General features: G+C 48.0%; 2 protein-coding genes across 2 annotated transcripts; both read left to right on the top strand.

The window, feature by feature from the left end:
- Window positions 1–8,094: 8,094 nt before the first annotated feature.
- On the top strand, window positions 8,095–13,604 carry mtcl3 (MTCL family member 3; the record flags this gene model as incomplete). Its single annotated transcript, XM_084443987.1, has 8 exons — window positions 8,095–8,817; window positions 9,079–9,303; window positions 9,496–9,654; window positions 10,033–10,104; window positions 10,252–10,521; window positions 10,692–10,855; window positions 12,374–13,139; window positions 13,494–13,604. 8 exons carry the CDS (start codon window positions 8,095–8,097, stop codon window positions 13,602–13,604), a joined length of 2,490 nt encoding a protein of 829 aa, XP_084300113.1.
- A 2,098-nt stretch (window positions 13,605–15,702) lies between these two features.
- mtcl3a (MTCL family member 3a) lies at window positions 15,703–24,541 on the top strand (the record flags this gene model as incomplete). Its single annotated transcript, XM_084444528.1, has 7 exons — window positions 15,703–16,071; window positions 16,209–16,376; window positions 19,624–19,863; window positions 20,766–21,299; window positions 21,576–21,655; window positions 21,762–23,328; window positions 24,320–24,541. The coding sequence occupies 7 exons, from the start codon at window positions 15,703–15,705 to the stop codon at window positions 24,539–24,541; spliced, it is 3,180 nt and encodes a 1,059-aa protein (XP_084300654.1).
- Between the last annotated feature and the right edge of the window lie 1,173 nt (window positions 24,542–25,714).

The raw sequence follows: 25,714 nt of genomic DNA, 5'->3' as shown, positions 1-25,714 counted from the left end.
AGCTTACTCTGAGAGGGCTGCTATGGATGAGAACACACTGGGATGTTGAATGAAGGAATACATACAGTACTACTATTTCTTCATACAAGGAGCCGATGAACTTTCTTACCACCTCTTACCATAGCTACAATGCAGGATGGTAAACTGTATAGGAATCTGCTTCTAAATACTGTTATGTATCAAGCAATGTCATTACTGTAAATGTTATTTATTGATTTTATGTATTGTTTTTGGTCAATTTGACTGTAAATATGGATTTTTTTTGTGGAGCGAAATGCTGGTCTGTGTTTTTTGTCCTTGAATATTCTTCTGTTTTTTTAAATTAAGAATTGTATATATTAATACAGTATATGCTGTGAAATTTTGTACATTGCACATTCGGGAAAGTACTCATTCTGACAGGCCATTTCTCTGTTCTTTTCTAGATGATCTTAACGTCTTCAGACTGTCAACTGTCATTAAAAGGAATGCCTGTACACAGTACATGTCCTCCTGTCCTTATGCTGTCCCCATCTCACACACTCATGCTGTGATCTGGAAACTAAGATCTTGTATTCGGTGTAGTAGGCCTACATATTTAGAATACATTTGCTACATGAAATCATTGAATCCAGTAGGCTATACATTTGAGTCCTATACGAGGTGACTGGCCCTCTGGTGACATGGAGCAGAGAACGAGAGGGTAAATGTGTGCTCCAGGTTTTAGTAAACCGCAGCCACCTACAGCACGATTCTGTTTGTGGACTTCAGCTTGGCTTTCAACACCATCCTCCCATTCACTCTGGAGGGTGTGCTCTCAAAAATGCACATGCCCGACCCCAGCTACAGATGGATCACGGATTTCCTATCTGACTGGAAGCAGCATGTGAAACTGGGCAAGCATGTCTCTGACTCCAGGACCATCAGCACAGGCTCCCCTCAAGGCTGGGTTGTTTCCTCTGTGCTCTTCTCCCTGTACACGAACAGCTGCACCTCCAGCCACCAGTCTGTTGAGCTCAGGGGTGGACTGGCCATCGGGAGCACAGGGCCTGGCCCGCGGTCAATGGCCTGCCCCCCACCCCCCCCCCCCCCCCCGTCAACAAATCGCGCAGCAGCAGCCCCCCCCCCCCGTCAACAAAACGAAACTGAAGGTGTTCCATCTCACCGCGTCGGCTCGGCTCGTGGCCTGACTGGGGCTACATTTCCCAGCATGAAATATTCACCCAGTCCGGCCCTGGTTGAGCTCCTCAAGTTTGCAGATGACACCACCCTCATTGGCCTCATCTCAGAAGGCGACGATTCCGCCTACAGGTGGGAGATCGACCAGCTGCTGTCCTGGTGCGGCCAAAACAATCTGGAGCTCAACGCTCTCAAGACAGTGGAGATGATTGTAGACTTTAGGAAGAATCCAGCAGCCTTCTCCCCCATCACACTGAATGACACCCCAGTGACTACTGTTGACTCCTTCCACTTCCTGGGCACCACCATCTCCTGGGACCTCAAGTGGGAGCTGTACATCAGCTCCCTCACCAAAAAAGCACAGCAGAGGATGTACTATAGTTCCTGAGGCAGCTGAAGAAATTCACAAAGGCAATAATGATGGTGCCCAGTCCAACCTCACCTCCTTCATCACCATCTGGTTCTCAGCCGCAACAGACAAGGACAAGGGCAAACTGCAGCGCATCATCTGCTCCACTGAGAGGGTGATCGGCTGTAGACTGCCATCCCTACAGGGCCTGTTCTTCTCCAGGACCCTAAAACGGGCCAATAAGATTGTGGCTGATCCCTCCCATCCTGGACATGGTTTCTTTGACCCACTCCCCTCTGGCAGGAGAGTCCAGGCCATCGGGACCGGGTCCACTCGCAAAAAAAACAGCTTCTTTCCCAAGGCCATCAGACTCATTAACAAGGTTCATGTCACCTTTCCCACACTAACTCTCTATACCCCTTGCATCAATGGCATCCGACCTCTGATTGTTCCACATACCACGGCACACACACTGCATTCACTGTACATAACACCGCTCACCCACCACACTGCACTCTGCACACACACACACACACACACACACACACACACACACACACACACACACACACACCACACCCCCTTCTGTACATAGTATCCATTTTATTTTTCACAGTATATCGTAATTTGTATATTGCACTGCATTTTGTTGCACTGTTTTTTGTATTATATTCATCAACAACAGTGTTTGCCTTTACCCTAGTCAAGTTCCTAGTACGTGTGAACCATATACATGGCAATAAAGAGATCTTGAATCTTGAATCTTCTTCAATCTTGAATCTAAAGTTAAAGAAATTTACACCATTTCTGATCTGGATGTTGCTATACCTCTAGTGAACACTTGAGGGTGTAATGGTCACCTTTCTATTTCTCTATCCCTCCATACATCGTTACTCTTGCTGATCCCCCCCCTCCCCTCTCCCATCGATAAGGGTCCAGAATATCTTATATGAATCACATTTCATATAGCCTAGAGTAACTGTTTTTTTTAATCATATGTGGTAATACCTCAGTCAGAGTCGCTCTTGAAATGTAACACCATTATCCTATCTAAGATATGCAATTTTAATTGTTTCTCTTTTATGGAATCTATCATTTACAGGCTGTTTTCCGGATGTGTGATCCTGGGAGGGCATCAATCTTTCTCCTCCCACTGTTTAATTTCACCGGTCATCTTTCACCAATCAGGAGCCTTCCACAAATCCCCCTCTCATCCCTCTATTCAGCACGGACAAAGGTTTCCATGGTAACACACACAGCTGCTGTGAGCCAGGGCCCCTCCCCCCTCCTCCCTCCCCCAGGATCAGCTGGCCTCCACGTGGGAAGGATGTGAGATAGAGACTGTATACCTGTCTCTACAGTATGTGCATGCATGCGTGTGCGCATGCACATGTACGAGTGTGTGTGTGTGTAATCACACAGGAGGATTTTACGAGTGGGTGTTCTCTCATGTTAGAGATACAGCAGATATGAATGCTGTTCCTGTTATTTTGTTACACAGAGCAAACTTTCACAATTCAATAACAGAGAGTATCTATTGCTCAGCCTCGCTCGCCTCAATCCAACTAGCACACATGCACACACACACACACACACACCTCTATGGTCTTTGAGAGATCAAGAAACGAGAGGATTTCCAGAACGCCTCTGTAATCTTGAACCCCTCCCACACAGAGATCCAGCAGACAAGAGAAGCAAAAGAGAGAGAGAGAGAGAGAGAGCGCATCTGTCTGTGTGGATGGATGCCTGCAAATCGGTGGGGCAGAACTAGTCTCAAAATCCCCCCATAGTTTCACCGGCAAAGTAATCCCTATCTTTGATGCTGTAATGGAGCTTCATTCAGCCTATTAGGACTAATTGACTTGATGCTGATCACCTGGCCTGTTAGGACTAATTGACTTGATATGCTGATCACCTGACCTGTTAGGACTAATTGACTTGATCCTGATCACCTGGGACTCACCCCCCCCCCTTTCCCCCTTAGAAAAGGCAGTGGGGTCATATAAGTGCTTTTCTCTCCCCCTGCCAAAGTGTGGGATTCACCATGAATGTTGGTCGAATCAATGCTCCAGTGTATCTTCAATTGGCGATCTCTCCCACATCCAAGGATCTACTGGGCGTTATTGCTGCAGACTGATTGTAGGAGCTGTCAGCCTTGGACTTCTACTGCACCCAGCGCTGCTCCCAGACCCTCAGGGAAGTGTTTTTAATGCAAACCTCAATGTGTGGTCTTGTATCTTTGAATGTGTTTAGCGTTTAGCCTGAATCGGGCCCTGAAGGGGGATGGGCTGCTGGGGTAGCTCTGTCGGAGGGAGGGACTCGGGTGGCATATTGTTCTTTTTGTAGGAAGTTCAATCTAATGTTCCTGAGTACTTAAGCCGGTTGTAGGGGCTTGGTTATTGTAGTATAGTCTCCTAAAGTGTAAAGAGGGGTGTGTGATAAACGGTGCTGTGTGTTTGACCAGTGTGGATACCCGAAGCCTGTTTGAATTACCCAGGGCTGCAGCTGTCCTGCCCATAGCTCCTGTGTGAGGCCCTGTTAAGCTCCTCGATGACTACAGGCAATCTTTGTGAATTGAGAGGATCAGTTTATTGAATTTTTATAGCATCAGTTTATTGTATTTTTCAGAGTGCGGTGTACCTCTGACCTTGGATCTAGGCTACACTACTATAGCCTCTAGCTAACGTTACCCCACAGAGCCAGCTACAGTAGCCGACATGGCTAGTAGTAACAAAGTAATTATGCAACCATGTTGCCTGACACTTTATGGAAGCAGTGAAAAGACATTAGGCTGAGCCTTCTACTGTAGAAGTGAGATCTGCTTTTGATTTCTGTTAATTTTCAGTATTACTCTGGGGGGGGGGGGGGGGGGCTTGCATGGGTCCAGATTATGGCCAGAGTTGTAGAGGCCTTACAAGGGCCCATTCAAAATGGGTTGTCTAGTGCCAGTAGAGGGGGGTCCAGAGTGTGTTGCATTTTAATAGGCTTAAACCCTTTGTTGGCTCTTTCACAGAACCCAGTCCCCCCCCCCCCCCCCAAGTGCCCCTGGTGGTTGGAGGTGAGGGTCCCCTTTGAAGCTCCTGAAGTTTGTGGATGATACCACCCTCATCAGACTCATCTCTGAGGGAGACGAGTCCGCCTACAGATGAGAGATTGACCAGCTGCTGTCCTGGTGTGGCCAAAACAACCTGGAGCTCGACGCTCTTAAGACAGTGGAGATGGTTGTAACCCAGGCCCCCCACCATCACCCTGAACGGCTCCCCGGTCGCCACCAGAGACTCCTTCTCCTTCCTGGGCACCATACTCTACTGGGAGCTAAACATCAGCTCCTTCACCAAGGAGGCACAGTAGAGGAAGTATTTCCTGAGGCAGCTGAAATTCAACTTGTCAGACAATTACGGTACTCTTCCACACCTCCATACTCACCACCTGGTACTCCACTGCTACAGCCAAAGACGAGGCCAAATTGCAGTGCTTCTCAGAAAAGGTGATCGGCTGCAACCTGCCTTTTCTCTTTCGCTTTCGTATTTTAGGGTGGCAGCCATATTGGATTTTGTCAATATGGTGGCCCCGTGGGGTTCCCATCTTGGCACCCGGCAAAATTTGATTAAGTATAGTATGGACAACATCTGGGTCAAATTTGGTGCTTTTGGAAGAATCTGAACCAAACTGCCCTTATAAATGTCCTAAGACCCCCGACTACTTGGCTTTTTCTCTGTTAAATGCAATTATTGTAAGTCACATTGGATAAAAGCATCAGCTAAATTATTAAGTTTAAGTGTAATGTAATCTCTTATCACTCCCCTCTGACAGGAAACTGCGATCCATCAGGGCCAAGATGCCTCACACCTGCCTAATCAACAAGGCCTCTGTCCTCTTAACCCCTTCCTTGACTGTCACCAACCGCTGCAATACTTGCACAAGAACGCTGATTGTACTATAACATGCACCCCACACACACTGTACCACACATTACACTTTGTACCCTCACTGTATATACACTGACTGCACTCCATTTTGTACTGCTCATTTGCATTGTCCTCTCTCTGCACTCTCCCGTCTCATCCCTGCACCCTGTCCAATGTCTCCATGTTATGCACCATTGGAACAAATTCCTAATATGTTGTAAACTACATGGCAGTAAACATTTCTGATTCCGACACTCGGGCTGTTTGACGCTCCATTACAATACTGTAAATATGCAGAACTGTACACAGCCGTCAGGAGGGGACGTTTTCTCTTTGGGACTCATATTTGGAGCCTAAGTTTTTGTTTTTTAAACTGTGCTGTTTTAGTGTTCCCTGAATCATTGCATATAGAATGATATTCTGGAGTTCTCAAGACATTAATGATGTCATTGTAAAAATAAAAGAAACTTGGGGGGGGGGAAAGGAATTGAAAGAGTAATGTTGGGCCTACGTCACATTAAAGTGATTTAGTTTATAGAACCAAATGATCAGGCTATGAAGTGAAATGATGTGAGCTTGCAAGATCAGGCAGTTCTGCGATCCTAAGGTTTCATCAGGAAGGGATGTCAGCATTGATTCTAGCACATCTGTGTCATCTCTCTTAGCTGTACCAGTTTAGGCTGATGTATGGGCATTCAGAGGCTTGCAGGCAAAGGACTGCAGTAATCAGACTTCATTCAAAACTGCCAACGCTGGTTCTCTTGGAGAGTTCACATGGGCCTAGCAACCCCACAGCTGAAATATCAGTGTGGACATCTTTCTGAGACATAGATGCCCCCCACCCCAGCACTAAAACTATGTAAGCATGTCTGAGAATCCAATATGTCATGTATACCCTTACCCAATGCAATTAATCATTGTTTTTTCTTTTCATTTGGAGGGGGGGGGGCACAGTGAATCTGGAGACTGTATTTCACCCTCATTGAGATGGACCCAGTTCCAAAATAAATCTCTACTCCACAGTAACGTCTCCTAACCTCAAGCTTCAACAACCCTAACTCTCCCCAAACGTCTATACAGGTGTCCATGTGACAGTTTTGCAACACAGCTTGAGGCTGAGAGAGTTGAGGAGAGAGAATTGAGAGGAGAAAGAGAGAGCTGAATGTAATGCAAATTCAAGATCCCCTGAACCCAGTATATAAACCCTGAATGGTTCTTATCTGAAAAAGAAAAATATCAAACCTTTTTTCAGTGTTCTTATGTTACAAATGGTTCTAGATAGGACCTGTATTTGTAGAGTGCACTGTCACTGTCTTTTCACCCCCTACATGATTATATAATTCATAACTGGTAGTCTACACGGTTGTAAGATGCTTGTTGATGATTTGATAACTTACTTTGGGCATCTCTCTCTCTCTCTCTGTGTGTGTTGATGCGTGCAGTAGGTGGGTCGATACAGTACCAGTGACTTCCGACTTCATTTCCTGCGCCCCTCCTTGCTCTGACGTCATCCATGAATACTGAAACAGTATCGTTGGTGTTGGGATGCTCCCCTTCAGCATCCCGACTCCCCATCTCTGCTCTCGGGACCCGACAAAACAGCTTCTGGAGGTAAGATTCCATTCAAATAGGTCATTATTGTTAACATTGGTGTATAAATAGCCTTGCCCTAAGTCTGGACCTGTGTGATTAAGGCAGACTTACGTGTCTGTTGCGAGGTGGAGGACAAATGTTTGAATTTGATGAATCCTTTCTTTCCCTTCATCACATTGTTAGGCCTGTATGCTCCATTTCTGTGTTTGGACATTTTTGTCAAGATTTGTACAACCTTTGTGAATTGATCTAGATTGTTTGCTTGTCATATTTGTCCTATAGGCTTCTTGTGATTCAACATTTTCATAGGCTAGGCTATATGAGATTAGTCGCTGGTTGAATCCACCACCCTAGTTGTCTAGGCTAAATGAAATTTGTCGCTTGTGATCGTAGGACTAAGGCACCCAGCAAAGCAAAACTAGCGTATCCAATAAATGGTGTTAGGAGGAATTGAGCATCATTTTTCTTTACGTCCCTCCGTTGTGATTTTATCCCGTCTGTTGAGTCGGCTAATGAGTCATCGAACGTTTTGGACAGCAGGGGTGAGATGACTTGCTAGAAGGTGACATTATTCAAAACACTGGTCGACGTGCTTTCGAGGCTATAGGGCTCTGGTAAAATTTGCTCTGTGGAATGGTTCGGTTCGGGATGCTGGGCGCACCAGTCGGATGGCCACATGCACCCGCAGCGCTGTGCCTTTTAATTGGGTGATGAGATTTACGATGGTGAGGCCATTCCCTTTGCTGTCACAACCGTTGGCTGTCAGTGTGTGAGATATGAGAAATGCTACTGAATCGCTTGCAATAAGCTGCACACCAATATTGTTGATATAGGGGCCTATAGGCCCAAATCTAATCACGATTAGATTTGCACATTGACACATAGCCTCTAACCTTGTATGCATTCTCAATTTGTTAAGGCTAGCCTGTTTGTAAAGCCTGACAAACCTGACATGGTTAGGATAAATAACGTGTCGTTTGCATTTCTACATATGCGTAAAAAGCAACAACGAGTATTTAACTGTTTTTCAGTCCAGGATACAATGAAAGGATGATGTCTGCACACTGAACTCCCGCGGATGACAGCATGAACCCCGCCGCAAGCGGCGCTGCCGACGCGCCACAGCAGCGGCAGACGGACAATAGCAACAGAAAGCAGCAGAGATCCTCCTCACCGTCTGAGGGGAAAGAGGCCGGATCTAAGGCGACACAGAAAAGCACCGCTCAGCCAAAGCCCATCGCGTCAAAACAAAGCGGAGGACGAGTCAGCCGAGGTCAGTCGCCCGTGTCCACAGCCACCGGCAAAGACAGGCAGTCATCCAAAGGCGCGGCAGCTGTCCAGCCCGGTGGTGCTGAAAGCCCGAAGCTGAGCAGGGCGGCGACGGGTGCGCGAGCCGAAGAGCGCAGTAATATTTCCGAAGATTCGCGGTGCATTGACGTTTCGTCTCCAACGAGGAGTGATCCAAATCGCGTTGTCTCTGACCAGCCTTGCTCATCAAAATCACCCAAATTGAAAAGCAAAAACCCGAGAGGAGAGGCCGCCGCCAGTGGTAACAAGAAGAGCTCGAAGAGCGGCGTGGGCTGCGGGCCAGGTTTTTGGAAGGAGGGATGCTTGCAGTCTGAATTGATACAGTACCACCTGAACAAGAGCTTAGGGAAGAAAGGGGGTAAGATGCACACAAAAACAGCTGCTTCTCCGGTCTCTGAACCGGAGCTGTCCCCCGAGGCAGTCGTTCCCGAACCGGCGCCGCCTGACCAGGGATTGAGGGATGAAATGGAAAAACTGGAGGATGAAAATGACGAGCTGAAGGTTAACTATATATTTTGTATAATAACCTTTATTAACATAAGAAAATTTTGTTTTTGGTCACATTTACTGGCTCGGGAGTCTTTTATTAAGTAGGCCTAAGCATATTGCCCACAATGTGGAAATCTAAGACAACCTACTACACAAGCTGCAAGTGTGGTCAAAACACATGTTAATGCACCCATGATAATAAATAAACATATAATTATCATATTTAGTCATTTGTTATCATATTTTGTATATTTTCTGTCGTTTCCTTCACAGAATGAGATAGAGGAGATGCGAACAGAAATGGATGAGATGCGAGACACGTTCTATGAAGAGGACGCGTGCCAGCTGCAGGACATTCGTCGCGAGCTGGAGAGGGCCAATAAGAACTGCAGGATTCTCCAGTACCGTCTCAGGAAGGCGGAAAGGAAGAAGCTTCGGTTTGCCCAAACTGGCGAGATGGACGCAGAATTGCTGAGAAGCTTGGAACAAGACCTCAAGGTATGGTTGTCTGATTGTGCAAGACAACATGGCACATGGGTCATGGGCAATTTTATTTTCGCAACCAGTAGCACCTCACATTTGTATTGTATTATTGAGTTTAAATTATAATATTTTTAAATAGAAATGTAGGCTTGGTGTTTTTTATTGACTTTTGGTATATTTCATTATATTTTATCTATTGAATTGTAGGTGGCAAAGGATGTATCTGTGCGGCTTCACCATGAGTTGGAGAGCGTGGAGGAGAAGCGAACAAAGACGGAGGATGAGAATGAGAAACTGAGACAGCAGCTCATCAAGGTGGAGGTCACCAAACAAGTCCTGCAGAACGAACTGGAGAAGGCTAAAGAGGTGAGGAGTGTGTGTGTGTGTGTGAGAGAGTGTGTGTGTGTGTGGGTGCGTGCGTGTGTGTGTGCATGCGGTGTGTCGCAGTGGTGGGGGTTGGGGGTGGTGCAGCAGTGCTCTTGTGTGAATGTGTGAGGAGTGGGTGGGAAATGCTTTCTGTGTGTGTGTGTGTGTGTGCGTGTGTGTGCATTCGCATGCAGTGTGTCGCAGTGGTGGGGGTTGGGGGTGGTGCAGCAGTGCTGTTGTGTGAATGTGTCAGGAGTGGGTGGGAAATGCTTTCTGTGTGTGTGTGTGTGTGTTACAGTGTTCAGTAAATGTCTTGATGACATAATTTCCCTCTCATAGGACGTAGTGGACAGATGATGTAACCTTTATTTCCACTAGCTATCGCTGAAGAGAAGAGGAGGCAAGGAGACTCAGAAATCTGAGAAAAGGGCTCCACAGACACCCATAGAGGTCAGCTCTTGATACCATCTTGTGTAGATAGTCTCATTTTATTTGCTATTCTGTTCAATAACCATTCATGTACATGTTTATATCACTTAATTAGAATAGAATTCCATATACTGGAGAACTAACAACAGGATTTTTGCCCCCTGGTAGGAGGAGAACGAGGACCTGAAGTGCCAGCTGGCCTTCATCAAGGAGGAGGCCATCCTGATGAGGAAGAAGATGGCAAAGATCGACAAGGAGAAGGACCGCCTGGAGGCGGAGCTTCAGAAGTACCGCTCCTTCTACGGTGACGTGGACAGCCCTCTGCCCAAGGGCGAGGCCGGGGGACCGCCCACCACCCGGGAGTCAGAGCTGAAGCTCCGCCTGCGTCTGGTAGAGGAAGAGGCCAACATCCTGGGCAGGAAGATTGTGGAGCTGGAGGTGACTGATTGATTGATTTATTGATTGATTGATTAATGAGGTATTGATTACTGATGGATTAATCAAGCTCTTCATAGTTACCTATAAACACATATGCAGCCACTGCACATGCATTGAAATGGCCGAGATTGACACAGCAGAGTGACTTCCTGTGTGGTCCTACGCTATAGGTGGAGAACCGCGGTCTGAAGGCAGAGCTGGATGACATGCGCGAGGACAGCCTGGCGGCGGGCGGTGGGACTGGGGACCACGCCTCCAGAGAGCAGGGCGAGGCCCTGTCAGACCTCCGCCAACAGCTGCAGTTGGTCGAGGACGAGGCGGAGCTGCTCCGAAGGTAGGACCGGTCCGCCATAACACCATTACACCTTACAGGAAACTGGACTTTATTTATCGCTATGCTTTGGCCTGTATCAAAGGAACTCGACCAGGTTAGGGGCTGGACCAGGTGTCCAGTAATACGCTGGTGTATCATCATGCTGTCATGGTAGAGGAAACTCACTGGCCCAGTGTCCCAATGTCCACCCTTGCAGACTCGCAGACTTAAGGGCGCGCTCCCGCGAAGTCCGCGAGGGCTTAGGGGTGTCCCAATGTCAAATCGGCAAGTGCGCGAGGGCTCTCCGGCAGCCATTTTGAGCCCTTTATGGCCCCTTCCCGTAAGTCTGCATTTCTGCAGACTTAGCCCAAGGGAATTACCCACAGTTCATAGCGTCGTGACGTGAAACACGGGGTTACCTGAAGAACAGCCAATAAACAAGCACGGACAGATCAACCAACCGTAACGTTCACGTTACAGAACAAAATATGTTTTCATGTTTTCAGCTGGACTTGCTTATCTGCACAAGTAGCCTTATAATTAATTTGGTTTCATTATTTTTAAGTATGGGTTATTAACCCCATGGGTTTGTATAATGTGATTTGTTTCAAAATATGTAGGCTATGGTTATAATTTACATCAATTTCTGTTGCTCTAAATCATATGATTGCCCAGTTAAAAGCAGTATGACATTAATTACCCATTTCGGTGCAGTGTTCTTTGAATTGAGATTTCCAACATGAATATGGAAAGAGTTGTGAGGTGCAGGAATGTGTATACATAATATATTATCATTCTTAAGTTAATACTTTTGGATTCATCACAAACAAGAATCACAGGCAGTAATGTAGGATCGATGCGATCCTACTAACAAATACTGGGTTGGGTTGATATTTGATCGCAGATGCGATCGCATATGACCACAAAATGAAATGATTTCAAGTTGAACAAATGTTTTGAGGGTAACACAGAGAGTTCTGATAATGTAAAGGGGATTTGACTCAGCCAAAATTAATTTACACGAAGGCCTACAAGAAAAACATGTACAATTTACAAATTGATTTTAAAAAAGCCCCACGCCCACAATAGTAAGAAATATGTTTTCACGTCAACGTAATGTGATGTCACAAGTGCTGTCCCATTCCTTGTTATACCAATTCGAGCCCTTGCAGCCTCTCACACTCGATCACTTCACCAGGTGACGTCAATAAGTCTGTGAGGGCTCAGGGCTTGAGGGTTTAGGGGGGACATTGGGATTGGGCCACTGAGTCAATAGAGAAGGCTGTAGCCTGACTGATCTATTCATGGGTTTCAAATGTAGTCCTAGACCTGGGGACCAACACAGGTGTTTCAAATGAATGAATTAGTTCTATTGCATAGGATTCTATGCAGTAGAGCCAATCAGATAAATTGAAACACCTGTGTTGGTCACCAATATGGCAGGTCTAGGACTACATTTGAAACCCATGAATATGCTATATCAAGTCCAGCCTTACCCACAGAGGATCCATGTCGTTCATTCTCCCTTGCCTCTCACAGGAACCTCGCTGACGTGGAGGAGGATAACAAGAAGGTGACCGGGGAGCTCAACAAGCTCAAGTATAAGGAGGGCTCACGCCACGGAGCGGGGGGCTCGGGAGGAGGAGGAGGAGCCGACGTAGTTAAGATGGAGGCGCTGCAGGAGGAGCTGAAGTCCGCCAGGCTGCAGATCAACGAGCTGAGCGGAAAAGTGATGCAGCTGCAGTACGAGAACCGCGTGCTGCTGTCCAACATGCAGCGCTATGACCTGGCCTCGCACCTCGCCCTGCGCCCCAGTCCCCGCGACAGCGACGCCGAGAGCGACGGCGGCCGCGAAGACGGTGGCGGTGGCGGCTCCTCCTCGCCCCGCCTCCTCCCGCCGCACCGCAAGCGCGAGGGCCCCGTCGGAGGGGAGAGCGACCCAGACGAGGCGAGGAACATACGCTGCCTGACCCCCACCCGCGCCCTCTACTCCCCGGATGCCCGCTTCTTATCCCGGAGCCTGAAGGACCGCCAGCAGATGATGGACATCCGCATCGAGGCGGAGAGGCTGAGCCGGACCATCGACCGGCTGATTGCGGACACCAACACCATCATCGCCGAGGCCAGGGTCTACGTGACCAACGGGGAGCTGTTTGAGGAGGAGGAGGGGAGCCGTATTCGGGAGCACGAGCTGCTGTATCGTATCAGTGCCCAGATGAAGGCCTTCAGGAAGGAGCTGCAGGGCTTCATCGACCGTCTGGAGGTCCCCAAGCCCGAGGACAAGACCGATGAGGAACCCCTGTCTGTGAGTAGAAGGGGGACTTAGCCATGATGAGGGAGAGGGAGAGGTTGAGGGAGAGGGAGAGGGAGAGGGAGAGGGAGAGGGAGAGGGAGAGGGAGAGGGAGAGGGAGAGGGAGAGGGAGAGAGGGAGAGAGAGAGAGAGAGAGGGGGAGAGGGAGAGAGGTTAGACACAAACATAGACACAGGCAGACAGACATGCACAAACACAGACACACTTAAAAGACAAGTTAGGAATGATGGAAAATGGATCTGTTAATAAGGCGATGTCTGTTTACTAACATGTTTTTTTATGCCTTCTCTTTGCACAAATTATATTTTCTCCATCTGCTTTTAACATTTTTCATTTATTCCACTCAGATGTTTCAACCCATCATTTTACTGATTCTCATTCTTGTCCTGTTTTCATCACTCTCATACGCCACCATCTTTAAATTGGTGTTTCTTTTCACTTTATTCTTTGTCCTGTAAAAACACACATCACGTATCATATACCGTTTATTACAATTTTATTTTCCTTATTTTTATCATTTTATTTTGTACATGTCACACAGGGTCACACAAGATACAGGACACTCTTTCCTAATTTCCCCTGCATTTCCCAACATATTTAGCCATGCAGAAGATCTAAAAACAACACTGGGGACACATCACATCTGTGAGACAGATCGAGGTCTACGGTGAGTAGCCAGATGACATCTGTTATTGTTGACAACCAATGAATGGTCCTGTCCAGAGCCATACATATAGGCTATGTGATAACTGCATCTAGGCTTATAACAGGCCTTTGGCCCAGCCTGGTCTTTGAAATTCATGCCTCTATACAAACTGAATGTCAAACTAAATCTTTCGAGGGTATATACCTTGATGCATATATTTGTTTCAGCCCTGCATGGACACATCTGATCCAACTAATGTAGTAATTACGGTTATTATTACTGTATATGAGACCAGTTAATTAGTTACACCAAGGCACCTGCTGTATACATTATGCTGTAGCCTCATTACCTGTACCAGGGAAAAAGCTCTGTTCTTCACTCTGGGGCACTCATTAGAATAACGCTGCTGTCAACACCTGTGTACTAGTGAGCCCTAGTGTGCTTTCACAGAGAGTCAACGACTTGCAGCCTATATTTACCAGACAACATGAGATGCTCAGATATATCCTCTGTGTTTTTATCTCTGTGTTGACATACACATTGGGTGTGAAATATAGACAGGCATCATGTCACCATCTGCAAAATTCCAGCTATTCCAGTATGTATTTAAAGACGTAGGCTAGATTGTGTCAAATGATATGACTGTATATGTTGTAATGTTGCTGTCCTTGTACCAGCGACATGACATAGCCCACACAGGAATGTTTGTACAGTAGGCCTATGGGACACTAAATCTTTTGACAAATAATCATCCAGCTCTTCCTATGAAGCCAGAAACGGGCTGGATATGTGGTTATTTATATTAAAGTTCGGATTGCCCCTGCGATGGGGGCGGGACGTGTTCACTTTTATCCCACACAGGGATTCTTCTACGTCATTTATTAAGACCAGCTGTGAGGGAGAGATGAACGCGGGGCTCGCGGTCCTTGTGCAAGTTATCCGCGAGAGCATCACCACGACTCTCTCCCTCAATATGTTTAATTTTCGTGGGATTTAAATTGAAGATTGGTATAGGTTATATTTTGATGTACTAAAACATACTTTTTGGACAACATTCCGATTGTCTTCTGGCAATCCAGAGAACAAGTTCCTTTGCAAGAACAGGTAAGACATATAGGCCTATTCATAATTTGCTTGTCAGGAAAGGATACCAAGTCAGTGCTGACAAAAAAATCTAAAAAAGTTATATCTGTAGGATATGGAAAATAATGTTGTCAGTAGTGCGAAACAGCTGGCTAAAAGTCATTTAACAACTGCCACAAACATCGTGCGCAGTGCGCGTAAAATGATGGTATTGCCCAGGGGCACTCGAGACCCTCAACACCCACACCGCTTGAACTCAAACAACAAACACATCGTGACCCCTTCAGACAGAGATCCGACGTGATTACGAGCCCCTAAAGCCACTTCCGAACCACCAGTTGCTACCAGTGGGTTATTGAGGAAAAGGATATGCATAGTTACAGGGGTAAAAATACTCGGCACTTACATCAGTGGGTCATGTATATTTTTGGGTAGCCGAGGCTACTCGGGCGTCTACTGCGGAGTCGCGTATCGGTCTGTAGCCTACAGGGGAACACTGTCACCGTTCCTTGGAATCCAGCGAGCGGCGGTTTATGTTTTCGATAATAACGACGCTTTCGTATGATCCATTATGCGACGACACTTCAAGATATCTGTAGGACGTGGGCGGTAGAGCACGAGCCCTGCAGACTGTCTCGCACCCAAATGACAGCTTGACCTTGTCGCACAGGCGCGCGGTGACATGGGGGGGACATATGCGCGAGCTGCCGTGAGAGAGGGAGCGCGACGGGGGAAATGTCTGGATTCCGATAATTGAGCTACGGCAACGTACCGGTCAACAGTCCGGAAGGCTGTAATTTAAGTGTTTGTTTGATACTGGCTAAGAAATGTGGAATGCGTTCGGAAATGGGTCAGGATTGCACCCGGGTGGCGGCGGCGGAGGGTACGTGCCAGCGCAGGGCTGGGAATTCGTTCCATGCTCCAGGCTGGAGAGCGAGAGGGGCAGGGGCAAGAGTGTCAGTCCGCTTAGGAGGGTCTCATCCCCGCCCACAGTCGGACAGTTTTTCGAGCAGCTTCAACCGGGGGCTGGGCCATTACTTGAAGCTGCTCGGGCGCAAGTTCGGGCTCCCGAGCTGCAGACTCAACACACACGACTGAAAAAGAAGTTTGAGGACTTAAAAAGGCGTCATGGACAGGACAAGGAAGAGTGGATGCGGGAGAAGGAGATGCTTTTAAGACAAGTTGCTGATATACAAGTAAATGAAGTCAGTTGTGGCATTTAAAAGGGCATAGTCCATTCGCTTAAAACCATGAATCAAGATCACATTTCTACCTACGGTTTTCCTAACTATCTTAACCAGAACGTGAAAGTGTCTCTGTGTTGGTTTCGCAGGGTGGGGAGAACAGAAGGATTTTGTTGGATTTGAAGTCAGTTCTGGAAGAAGTGCAGGTGGAGGTGAAGAGAGAGGAGGAGAAGAGGAGTGTGCTGCAGCTGCAGTATATGAAGGACAACAGTACCTGGGAGCTGGAGAAAGCAGAACTGAAATGCAGAATTGCTCAGGTATGACAGTTCTGTAGTAGGCTACTTCAGTTATTTGAACTATGCTTGTGTTAATACAGACCTCAAGCCTTGTGCAAATTCTGATCAAACTGACCTTGACGCTAGCCTTTTGAGCTAATGTTAACTAGGTGTGTGTGAGGGGACATTGGTTCGGATCTCGCCTGTCAAATACTGTATGTATTAATTAGTTTTGTCTAGCAACCTCATACTCCAAGCCAGCGGACAGAAAGGCTGTTCTTCCACAGTGTCAGATGCTACTGTATGTCTGGGACCCATGGCGTGCAAATTGGCGTGGTTACACTTGTCACTCAGTTGTTGAGGTGCTAAGTCTTCTTGGCCCCCGTTCAAATCGATCTGCTTTGCACGCAAAAACTCTACACTGATAATAAGAGAAGCTTATTGGACAACAAGAGACGCTTAGTGGACCCCCCCCCCCAATCCAGGCGGTTCATCTTTCAACAGATGCTCCTCTCAGGATGAGCTATTGTGAACAGCTGTGTGAGTTAACAATAGGCTAAATGTTTCTTTAAAGGATGAAATATACCTTTCTGAAAGAGATATTTTTAAAGGTTTATCACAGTACATAAACCAGATTACACTAATAGCATTTATACTTTCATGAGGAGATGTTGTCTTTGTGAAGGATATGCCTTTAGGCTGAGTCGCTATCTCTCCCTTGTGTTTACCATAAAACCTGAGACGAGAGTCTACCAGACCTTCTGTCTGTGTGTTTATCTGTAGATACACAGTGTGTGATCTATCTGAGCCTCTCGTCCTAACCGATCGGCTCCACGTCCATAGACGCAGTTTTGCTCTGACGCATCTCACCGCGTCCCTGCTGACAGCCATATAAAGACAGAGGAATACAGGCAAGGCCGTGTTCTAGCGAGTGTGTTTATGGAGCAAGCAGAAGGGAAGACGAGGACTCTTAATGCTCTGCCGGCGTTCATGTCACTGTGCCAGTGTGACTCATCCAACATCACAGAGATGGACTGCTGAGGATTTTTGTACATGTGCTTGTGGGCAGTAGGCTATGAAACCTGTGTATAGAACTGCAGGCCCATTCAAAGATCATCAGCAATTCTCTAGGATGTTAATATTTTATACCACATGTTTTAGTTATAGCACATACACAATATCTGGCTAACTATAGAGGATTAAACTATTGAGGCTCGACAGAAAGAGTACTTTTCCAAAAGTTAAGCAAATCATATATCTCCAAACAACACACCACCAATGCCTTGCCTTCAATCCACTTGTCTCCCTTAAGTTTTTGCCAGTGGATACACTCAGTCTTCTGTACTGACGATTGCATAAACAGAAAGGGGAATGTTGGTTTGGCCCAGAGAGGTGCTATACTGGAAGGGGCGAGCTGCATTGTAAAATCTGTTTTCTCCCTCGACCACATCCTGCCACAGTCTGGTTCACAGTCAGGCTGTTTCTCCACCACGAGGCACCCAGGCTACGGATATTTCAACAGACATAATTTCAACACATATTTCAACTTCTGACAGACTAAGACAGAAACATCTCACTCAGCACGCCCCTCCCTCCCTCCTTCCCCCCTCCTCCTCCCTCCCTGAGGAATGTGACATTGTAAAGCTTTGGCAGTGTGTCACCTATTTATAGTGGGACACCATGGTGACACTGTCACCTTTACACACACTGTACAGTTCCACAGCAGGAGATTCCTGCATTTGTGTGTGTGTGTGTGTGTATACATGTGTATTTGTACTGTGTGTACATGGGTTTGTGTGTGTCTATGTATGTATGTATGTATGTATGTATGTATGTATGTATGTATGTATGTATGTATGTATGTATGTATGTATGTATGTATGTATGTATGTATGTATGTATGTATGTATGTATGTATGTATGTATGTATGTCGATGCACTGCCCTCCTCATCCGTTTTCTTTGAACTTCTTTGTTTTTGCACTTTCATTGTCTGTGTTTATTTTACGGTTTGAAATAGACTGTGGACAGTTTCAGTCAACCATCCTCTGCAATTGTGGAGAGTTCAAAGCGAGGCAGCCAGAAACGCTCTGTTCTGTTCATACTCCATAATTTCATGGCCCTGAGCACTGACAGAAATAGCACCATGAGAAAGAGAGGGAGAGAAAAAGAGAGAGAGAGAAAGAGAGAGAGGGCTGGAGGTCTACAGTATGTGCCTTAACTACTACACACAGAGAGGCGTTGTCCTGGGCTCATTCCAATCCCAAACTGCATATTTCCTATTTGACTGCAGCATAAGGCACACATTGACCACAGAAAGAGGAGACCGATTGACTCTTAAAGCACCCTTAACCTCAACCATTCATGTATAACCTACTTGGTCAGAGAACAAGACAACAACAACTGTCTTCACCTGGATGAAACAGCATTGAGAGGAAGCAGGGTTTACAGGGTGGAGATTAAGTCCAAAAGACCAGAAAGCATTGTCAATGAAAATTCCCTCTTTATAAATACAGTTTAGGCCTAATCTGTGTCCAGAACACAGTCTCTATGTGCTCATAACTGGATTGAGCGGCGTTATGGTCTTTCTCATCACCTTTTCAACAAGCGCTCTGCTTGACTTCCTCCCTCATCACGGACACGGGAAGGAGGCGCAGACGGGCGCTGGCGTGACATCCTGTGTGTGAGGAGTGAGAGGAGAGCGTTGAACCTCCGGGAGACCCACAGGATGTCTTAGTCTCATCCTCCTCTCCTGTCCTCTCCTCCCCTCTCCATTTATCCTTCCTCCCCCGGTCCGCACTCCTCCACGCGTCCCTCCGGTCCGTCCCCGCCTTGGTTTCTCTTCCTGCCTCTCCTTCCTCTCCCACCTCCTCACGGCCCGGGTTTTCCCCTGTTTCGTTCCTTTACCCCCCCCCCCCCCCCCCCCCCCCGACACCCCTTCTCTCCCATAATCATAATTCGATGAATGTGCTGTCTGTATTTTATGTGTACGAGTTTATTATTGTGTAGAGTGAGTTTCAGGTCAGGTAGGCTGCTCTGCTCTGTTTCATGTACTGTGGTTGGGTGTTTGTGATGACTTCTGTGGGATCAACTTGATTTTTTTTTTTTGGGGGGGGGGGGGGGGGGGGGGGGGGATGTTCTTCGTTGCCATCAACCTGCCAAGGGACAACAGATGAAAATGAGCCTAGTGGCTAAACCTGGCATATTTACATTTTGATTTAAAATGTTCATTAATAATGCACTGTCCCTATTTTAAATAATTAAATCCTAAATCCCCTCCCCCTCCTCAGTTGGAAGCTAGGGGAAGCGCTGGCGCGGCGGCGGGAGGCGCGGGGACGCTACAGAGGGACCGGGAGGAGCAGCGGAGGCTGCTGGCCTACACCCACACGGCGGCCATGGACCTGCGCTGCCGCCTGGAGCTCGACGAGCGCGGCTGGCTGAAGGAGCGCTCGGAGCTGCTGGAGCGCTTCGACTCGGAGCGGCGCGAGTGGGAGAGTCAGCTGAGGGACATGCAGAGCAAGATAGAGGAGGTGAGAGGAGCGGTCATGGCCGGGCCACGTTAGCGGACCGTCGAATACTTTGGAGCTATTCGAAAGTGGTCGAAGTGTGTTGACTGAGCAAAGCGCGCCTGCAGCTCTTGGCTGATTTTCCGTTTCACCCCCCAAGAGCTGAACTGACTTGGATGACTCACACTTCTCACACTGCACCCGTAGGATTGCTCCCATTAGGAAAGTTGAGCCGGAAAAACCCCAGCGAGGTCTACAGCAGCAATGCTGCAGCATGGATGCACAGCAACTGCACGGCTGTAGGGGATGTAACAGCTTCCTCGGGGCCGGGCTGCGTTCCAGAACTGTGTTTCATTCCACAGGGTCCTGTCATAAAATCGCTAAAGAACTTGTCACGTTCCTGGCGTGTCTAATATGAATATGTAGCGTCACGCTGTGACACAGTAATTCACTGTTGTCTTGCAAGGCAAGAACCACCAGGGCTGTGAGTGTGGTAGCAGGGGAAGCTACTGGACAGAATGCTGTTTTCCCAGCATAATGAACTAAGCTGGAAGCAGGTGTTGGCAGTGTTATTAAATTATTATTAAATTAAAATTGAATCTAACACCAGGGATTTAAATCCAACACACTTTTGGGGCCGAGATTATCTTGTTAATGAAAGAGTTAGTACAGCAGAGTTAGAAGATGAGCTATTAGCTCTGGAGCAGGAAGGCAGGAGGCCAGAGATCATGAAAATAGCTCTCTGTTTGGGAGTTAATGGGAGAAGGGAATGGTCATTAAAGTCAGTTTATCCCTATGGGTGAACACAACTGTTGGTTCACTAGCACATGTATAACACATTTTCCCATGATATATGAATAAACAGAAGCCAAAAGTTGGGCCTTAGTCTCATGTCTTCCTTCCTTCCTTGGTTTCTGTCTCTTTAGCTGTATATTGAGGTGAGGTCGCAGAGAGAGGGAGGAGGAGGAGGAGGAGCAAGGGACGGTCAGGACGGTGGTTCGAGGTCCAGCCCACACTCCACCAGCACCGGGTCCAGTCTGCTCAGCGAAGCCTTCATCTCAGACCAGCCCAGCAGCAGCGTCCATTCCGACCCCCCCAAACACGCCCCGGGTAGCAACAGTAACCCCGGCAACAGCCTCGGCCGCTCGCCCGGTCGCTATAGTAATGGCCGCCTGCTAGATCCAGTCGCCGACTGCATCGCCCAGAGTGACCGGGCGGCACGGGTCTGGGGGCCGGGTCCACCAGGCGGAGCCCCGCAAGGGGAGGCGGAGACTGTCGTGAGACAGGAAGTGGACACGGCAGAGCTGGAGGCCATCTTGAGAGGGGTGATTGGACAGGGGCCTGAGAGGGACATATCCGTTCAAGAGATCGTCAAAGTCCAGCTGCCTTTCAGCAGAGGTCAGAGCGTAGACTCCAGCTACGGCAGTGACAGGAAGAGGAACACCTCAGCTCTCAATGCGGTGAGTATGAACTCTGCCTTGTGTTTTCGTTCCGTCTCCTGCACTGCTTGTCCTGTTCCATCCATCCCTGTCTGTGGATAATCCTTTCTCTAAGTCTCTCTGCGTTCCCTCGTCTCTGTCCCTCATCATCTCTCTCTCCCCTCTCTCCTCTTTTACCTACTGACTATTTATCTCAGTATCTGCATCAGTGTCACCATCGCTCTACCCTTGAAACGTCTTCCTTTCCTATAATCTTTCTCTCATCTTTCTCTCTGTCTTTCCCTCTCTCCTCCCCAGGCTTTGCAGGAGATAGCGCGGGTGAGTGAGGAGCTGTGTAGCTACCAGAATGAGATCAGGAGGAAGGCTGGAGATGAGAGGTAACAGCCCTCGGCTAGTATGGACACGATCTACCTTCGAGTCAGGACCGTCCAGCAGTCTGTAACATGAGTGTCTTGTCATCTTTACTGCCTCCTCTCGCTCTAGGAGCAGGACAGAGTCCCTGTACCTCCCAGATGAGAGCCAGAGAGGGGGGCGTGACGCTAGAACCATGTTGGAGAGGGAGGAGATACCCTTTGACCTCAACCAGCTGTACGAAGACCTCCGGGTCATGGAAAAGCAGAGCTGGATCACATGGTCAGCCAATAGTAAAGAGCCTAACGCCAGATCTGAAGAGGGAGAAAAGGAGCCCCCACCCATCCCCCCTCGCACCACTTCCTGGTACCTCAACAGCCCCACCTCCCCAGAGCCAGAACTACAGGCCCCAGAATGCCTAGTTAGCAGGAAGTGCCACAGCCCCTGCGTGGTGGTGGACAGAAAGTCAAACAGCCCGTCCATCGTGAGGAAGTTTGAGGTGATGCTGCAGGTGAACGAGGGCAAGGTCCTGACGGAGGTGGGAACGGCCGCCTGCTCTGTGCCCATCAACTCCAACTGCAACGTGGGCTGCTGCCATAACCGCTGGTCCTGCGATGGCAGCAGGTTCGGCAGCAGCAAGTCGTCCACGTACGTGCCTGTCCAGAAAAGCCTCTCCGAGATGAACATACTGACAGCCGGGAAAGACTTCAGGCTAGACCACAGGCCCACTGACAGCCCCAAGGGCCTGGAGGCCCGGATTAAAGATGTCCCAGACACGGGCCCCTGCACGGATCTACTGCTGCCCCCCCTGGGTTCCCCCCTGGCCTACCCCCACCCTCCTCTGGGCCTCCGGAGGAACATTACACTGGAGCAGAAGACGGCTGAGTTCAATCGGACTTTGTTCCAGGCCGAGATGGGCCGGGGGATCGACAAGGAGGATCTGACCCCGACAAGCGCCTCTGTGGGTTGTGAGCCAGTTCGCTCAACAGTATGTGCCGAGGTCGCGCCCCGGGAACCCGTGTTTGACCTTCAACCCCCCAACACAGAGGTCAAACACAAGGAGAGTGCCTCTGACGGCGTCACGCCCCCTGTCGTGGGCCACGCCCCGTCCAGCCCCCCTCCTCACTACCCCGAGGTCAAACTGAGGAGACCATCCCTCGAACCCAGAGGCCGAGCGAGGGAAGTCGCCGCTGACCCCTTGACCCCGCAAACACCCTCAAATCGACCCAAAGCTGGAACCTCAAACAGCCCCTCCAGGAAAGCACAGCACAGAGGAGCAGATCCTGACAGCCTCCAGACTTCTCCCAGAGTGGGCGCCAGTCCCAAGCAGAACAAGCCCCACGCCAATGCTCACCAGGCTAGGGCAGGCGGTGCAGCCCATCCCCCTCCAGAGAGTAGGTCCAGGCAGACTGGACACGGTGCCCAGCCAGATACCCCCAGATCTGGGCCACGAGTCCTTAACGACCACCCCTGGAAGCCCCTGACCCTGGCCGCCTACCCGCGGCCCGCAGAGTCCAGGTCTAACTACGGGGCCGTGGAGAGGATTTTAAAGAGCTATGAAAGCGCGGCCTGGGCCCAGCATTACCAGCAGAGCCAGCCCAGTCTTATCCAGGGGACTAGAGCTGGACCTGGACCCGGGGAGGGGAATCTCATAGAGCTGCTGGACATGCCAGACATGGACCACCTGCCTCTCCACCCGGCCTCAAGACACACTCAAACACACTCTCACATACACTCACACACACACCTCACACAGAACACCACCCACAGGGAGACCCGGCTCACAGTGCAGGTCAGTACGGCTCGCTAGTCTGAAGACTCAAATCTTCTCAAATATACATCAACAGTATTACAGGCATTCTACAGTATGTTGTTGTTTTCTAAAAAGGTTTCAATCTTATAACACCAGTAAATTAAGAGAAAGTGGACCTCACGCTGCTGCGTACATTCCATTCTGAAACACTTTCTGATTGGCCTTGGCTGAGGACAGCGCCACAGGGAATAGTGTTTATTTCTGGTATGTGCAGAAAGAGGCCAAAGCCTTGACTTGTGCAATGTGTGCCATTTGACTGCTACAGCCCGTAACAAAGGACTGGTGGCAAAACGTTAAGTTGGCAGCTGGTTCAAACCCCCGCATCCAAAGCCTTTCATCTAGAGGCTCTACTGGAAACCGGTCCTGGCTCCTTTTTGTTGTAATTACAGAAATATCTTCAAGCAGCCAGCTGACACAGGGCCGTAGGCAGACCGCAGGAATTACTGCTCTGTAGATTAAGCTGTTCTAATGGCATGCAAATGTTTCTGAAATCCTGGAAATGATTACCAGGCCTATTTGATTGGACATCAGAGAATGCAACCTGAAACTATTACTCCACTCTGATGACATATTTGTCCACTTCGCCTTGACTAAGGTAGGCTGTCGTTTTTGCAGAAATAGGATGAAGGAGGAGCACAAGAAACATAAAAACTCAAGTGTTTTGGTGGTTCGCTCTTCAATCAAGTGCTCTTCACTTGTAAAGAGCACTTGTCATGGAGACTTGTCATGGATGCATTTGCTCGATTATTTTACCTTTGTGTTGGTGGCCTGAACTTTTCCGGTATGAACCAATACCCCGTTTGCACCTTAATGGTAGTTGTGTTGTGATTGGTTGGTTCTGTATGAAGCCTCTCTGTTAACCAGTGTCTCTCCACAGGAGAGCCAAGAGACTTCCCAGTCACAATCCGTCCAGAAGAACTTCTCCAGACCGGCCCGGCCAGCCAACCGCCGCCTCCCGTCTCGCTGGGCTAGTCGCTCGCCCTCTTCCTCCTCCTCCTCCTCCTCCCCCTCCACCACTCCAGTTACCCAACCCTCCGTCTCTGCCCAGAAGCACACCTTCTCGTACTCCGCCTATCACACAGAGACAGTCATCATTTGACCCCCATATCTAAACCAATAGGATGCCTTCTACAGTATATACTCTGAAACCTCTGCTTCTCGTCAGACCTCTGTGTAAATACGAACTCCAGGACTGTTATTTCTACCCAACTCTGAAGTGCTTTAGCTATGAACAGTGTGAGTTAACCACTCCTCTTTAGAATGTATCCCGTCAGGTGGAGGAAACGTAGCCGATGCTGGTGGTTAGTCCCCTGACAGACCTGTATCTGTGTGACTGAATCAAACCATTTTTTTTACATGCTCCTGACTGGCTTTACATATTACATACTTAAAATGTTATTAAGTAAGTAATTAACATAATTCTTTATTAATAGCAACCAATAGGACACGTGTATGTTACTTTTCTCTTAGTATTTACCAAAGTCCGGTCTACTTTGATCTGAAAGCATATGACATTATTTCTATGGCTATATTTTGCTCTCTATCACTGACTATCTTATGTCTCCAGTGTCATGCTCTTTCTCTGAGGAGCCTCATGGTGTTTAAGCATATCTGACCTGAACATGTATGAAATGGACGAAACAATTTTCTACTTTTATTAACTCTAGTCAAGTATCGGGTCGTCTAAAGGATAGTACAGTCTGATGAATCAATGTGGTGAAGAAAGTAATGCAACATATCATGAATGTGATGCCTTTGTTTTTCTTTTTGTGTAATAAATGTAACATTCTTGATTTTGATTAATTGAATATTCAGGGATAATGTCTATTGCTTTGGCTCATATTTACAGATCTCCCACTGTAGCTATGGATACAGGGCCAGCTCTAGGTAAGAATCTTTATTTGTCACATGCAAACGTACAGTGTACAATCACAGTTTCTATTATGGGTCCTCTAACTAACACACTCTTATAAACATCACTTTAGCCAGCAACACACACAATTTGATGGAGAGGGTGACAGTGTTTATACAGAGGAGTGAGTTTAACCACTTCAACGCAGTTCCATATCATCTTCCTTAAATCAAACTCTTTTAGTGGTCACTAATGACATTACTAGTCAAACAGAGGCTCCACATTTTTTTAATGTAAAAAAACAACCTTAAAACATACAGTATATAACATCTTTAGACTAGTTGGGGTTGGGGGGGGGGGGGGGGGGCAGAGTAGTGCGAGCTGAGGGTATAGGCTGAGCCAGCCCTGAGAGATGAGTTC

This window comes from Borostomias antarcticus (genome assembly GCF_949987555.1).
Source record: "Borostomias antarcticus genome assembly, chromosome: 10".
Lineage (NCBI taxonomy): Eukaryota > Metazoa > Chordata > Actinopteri > Stomiiformes > Stomiidae > Borostomias > Borostomias antarcticus.
The sequence above is the reverse complement of the archived record's forward strand: the minus strand, read 5'-3'. Positions and strand labels throughout refer to the sequence as shown.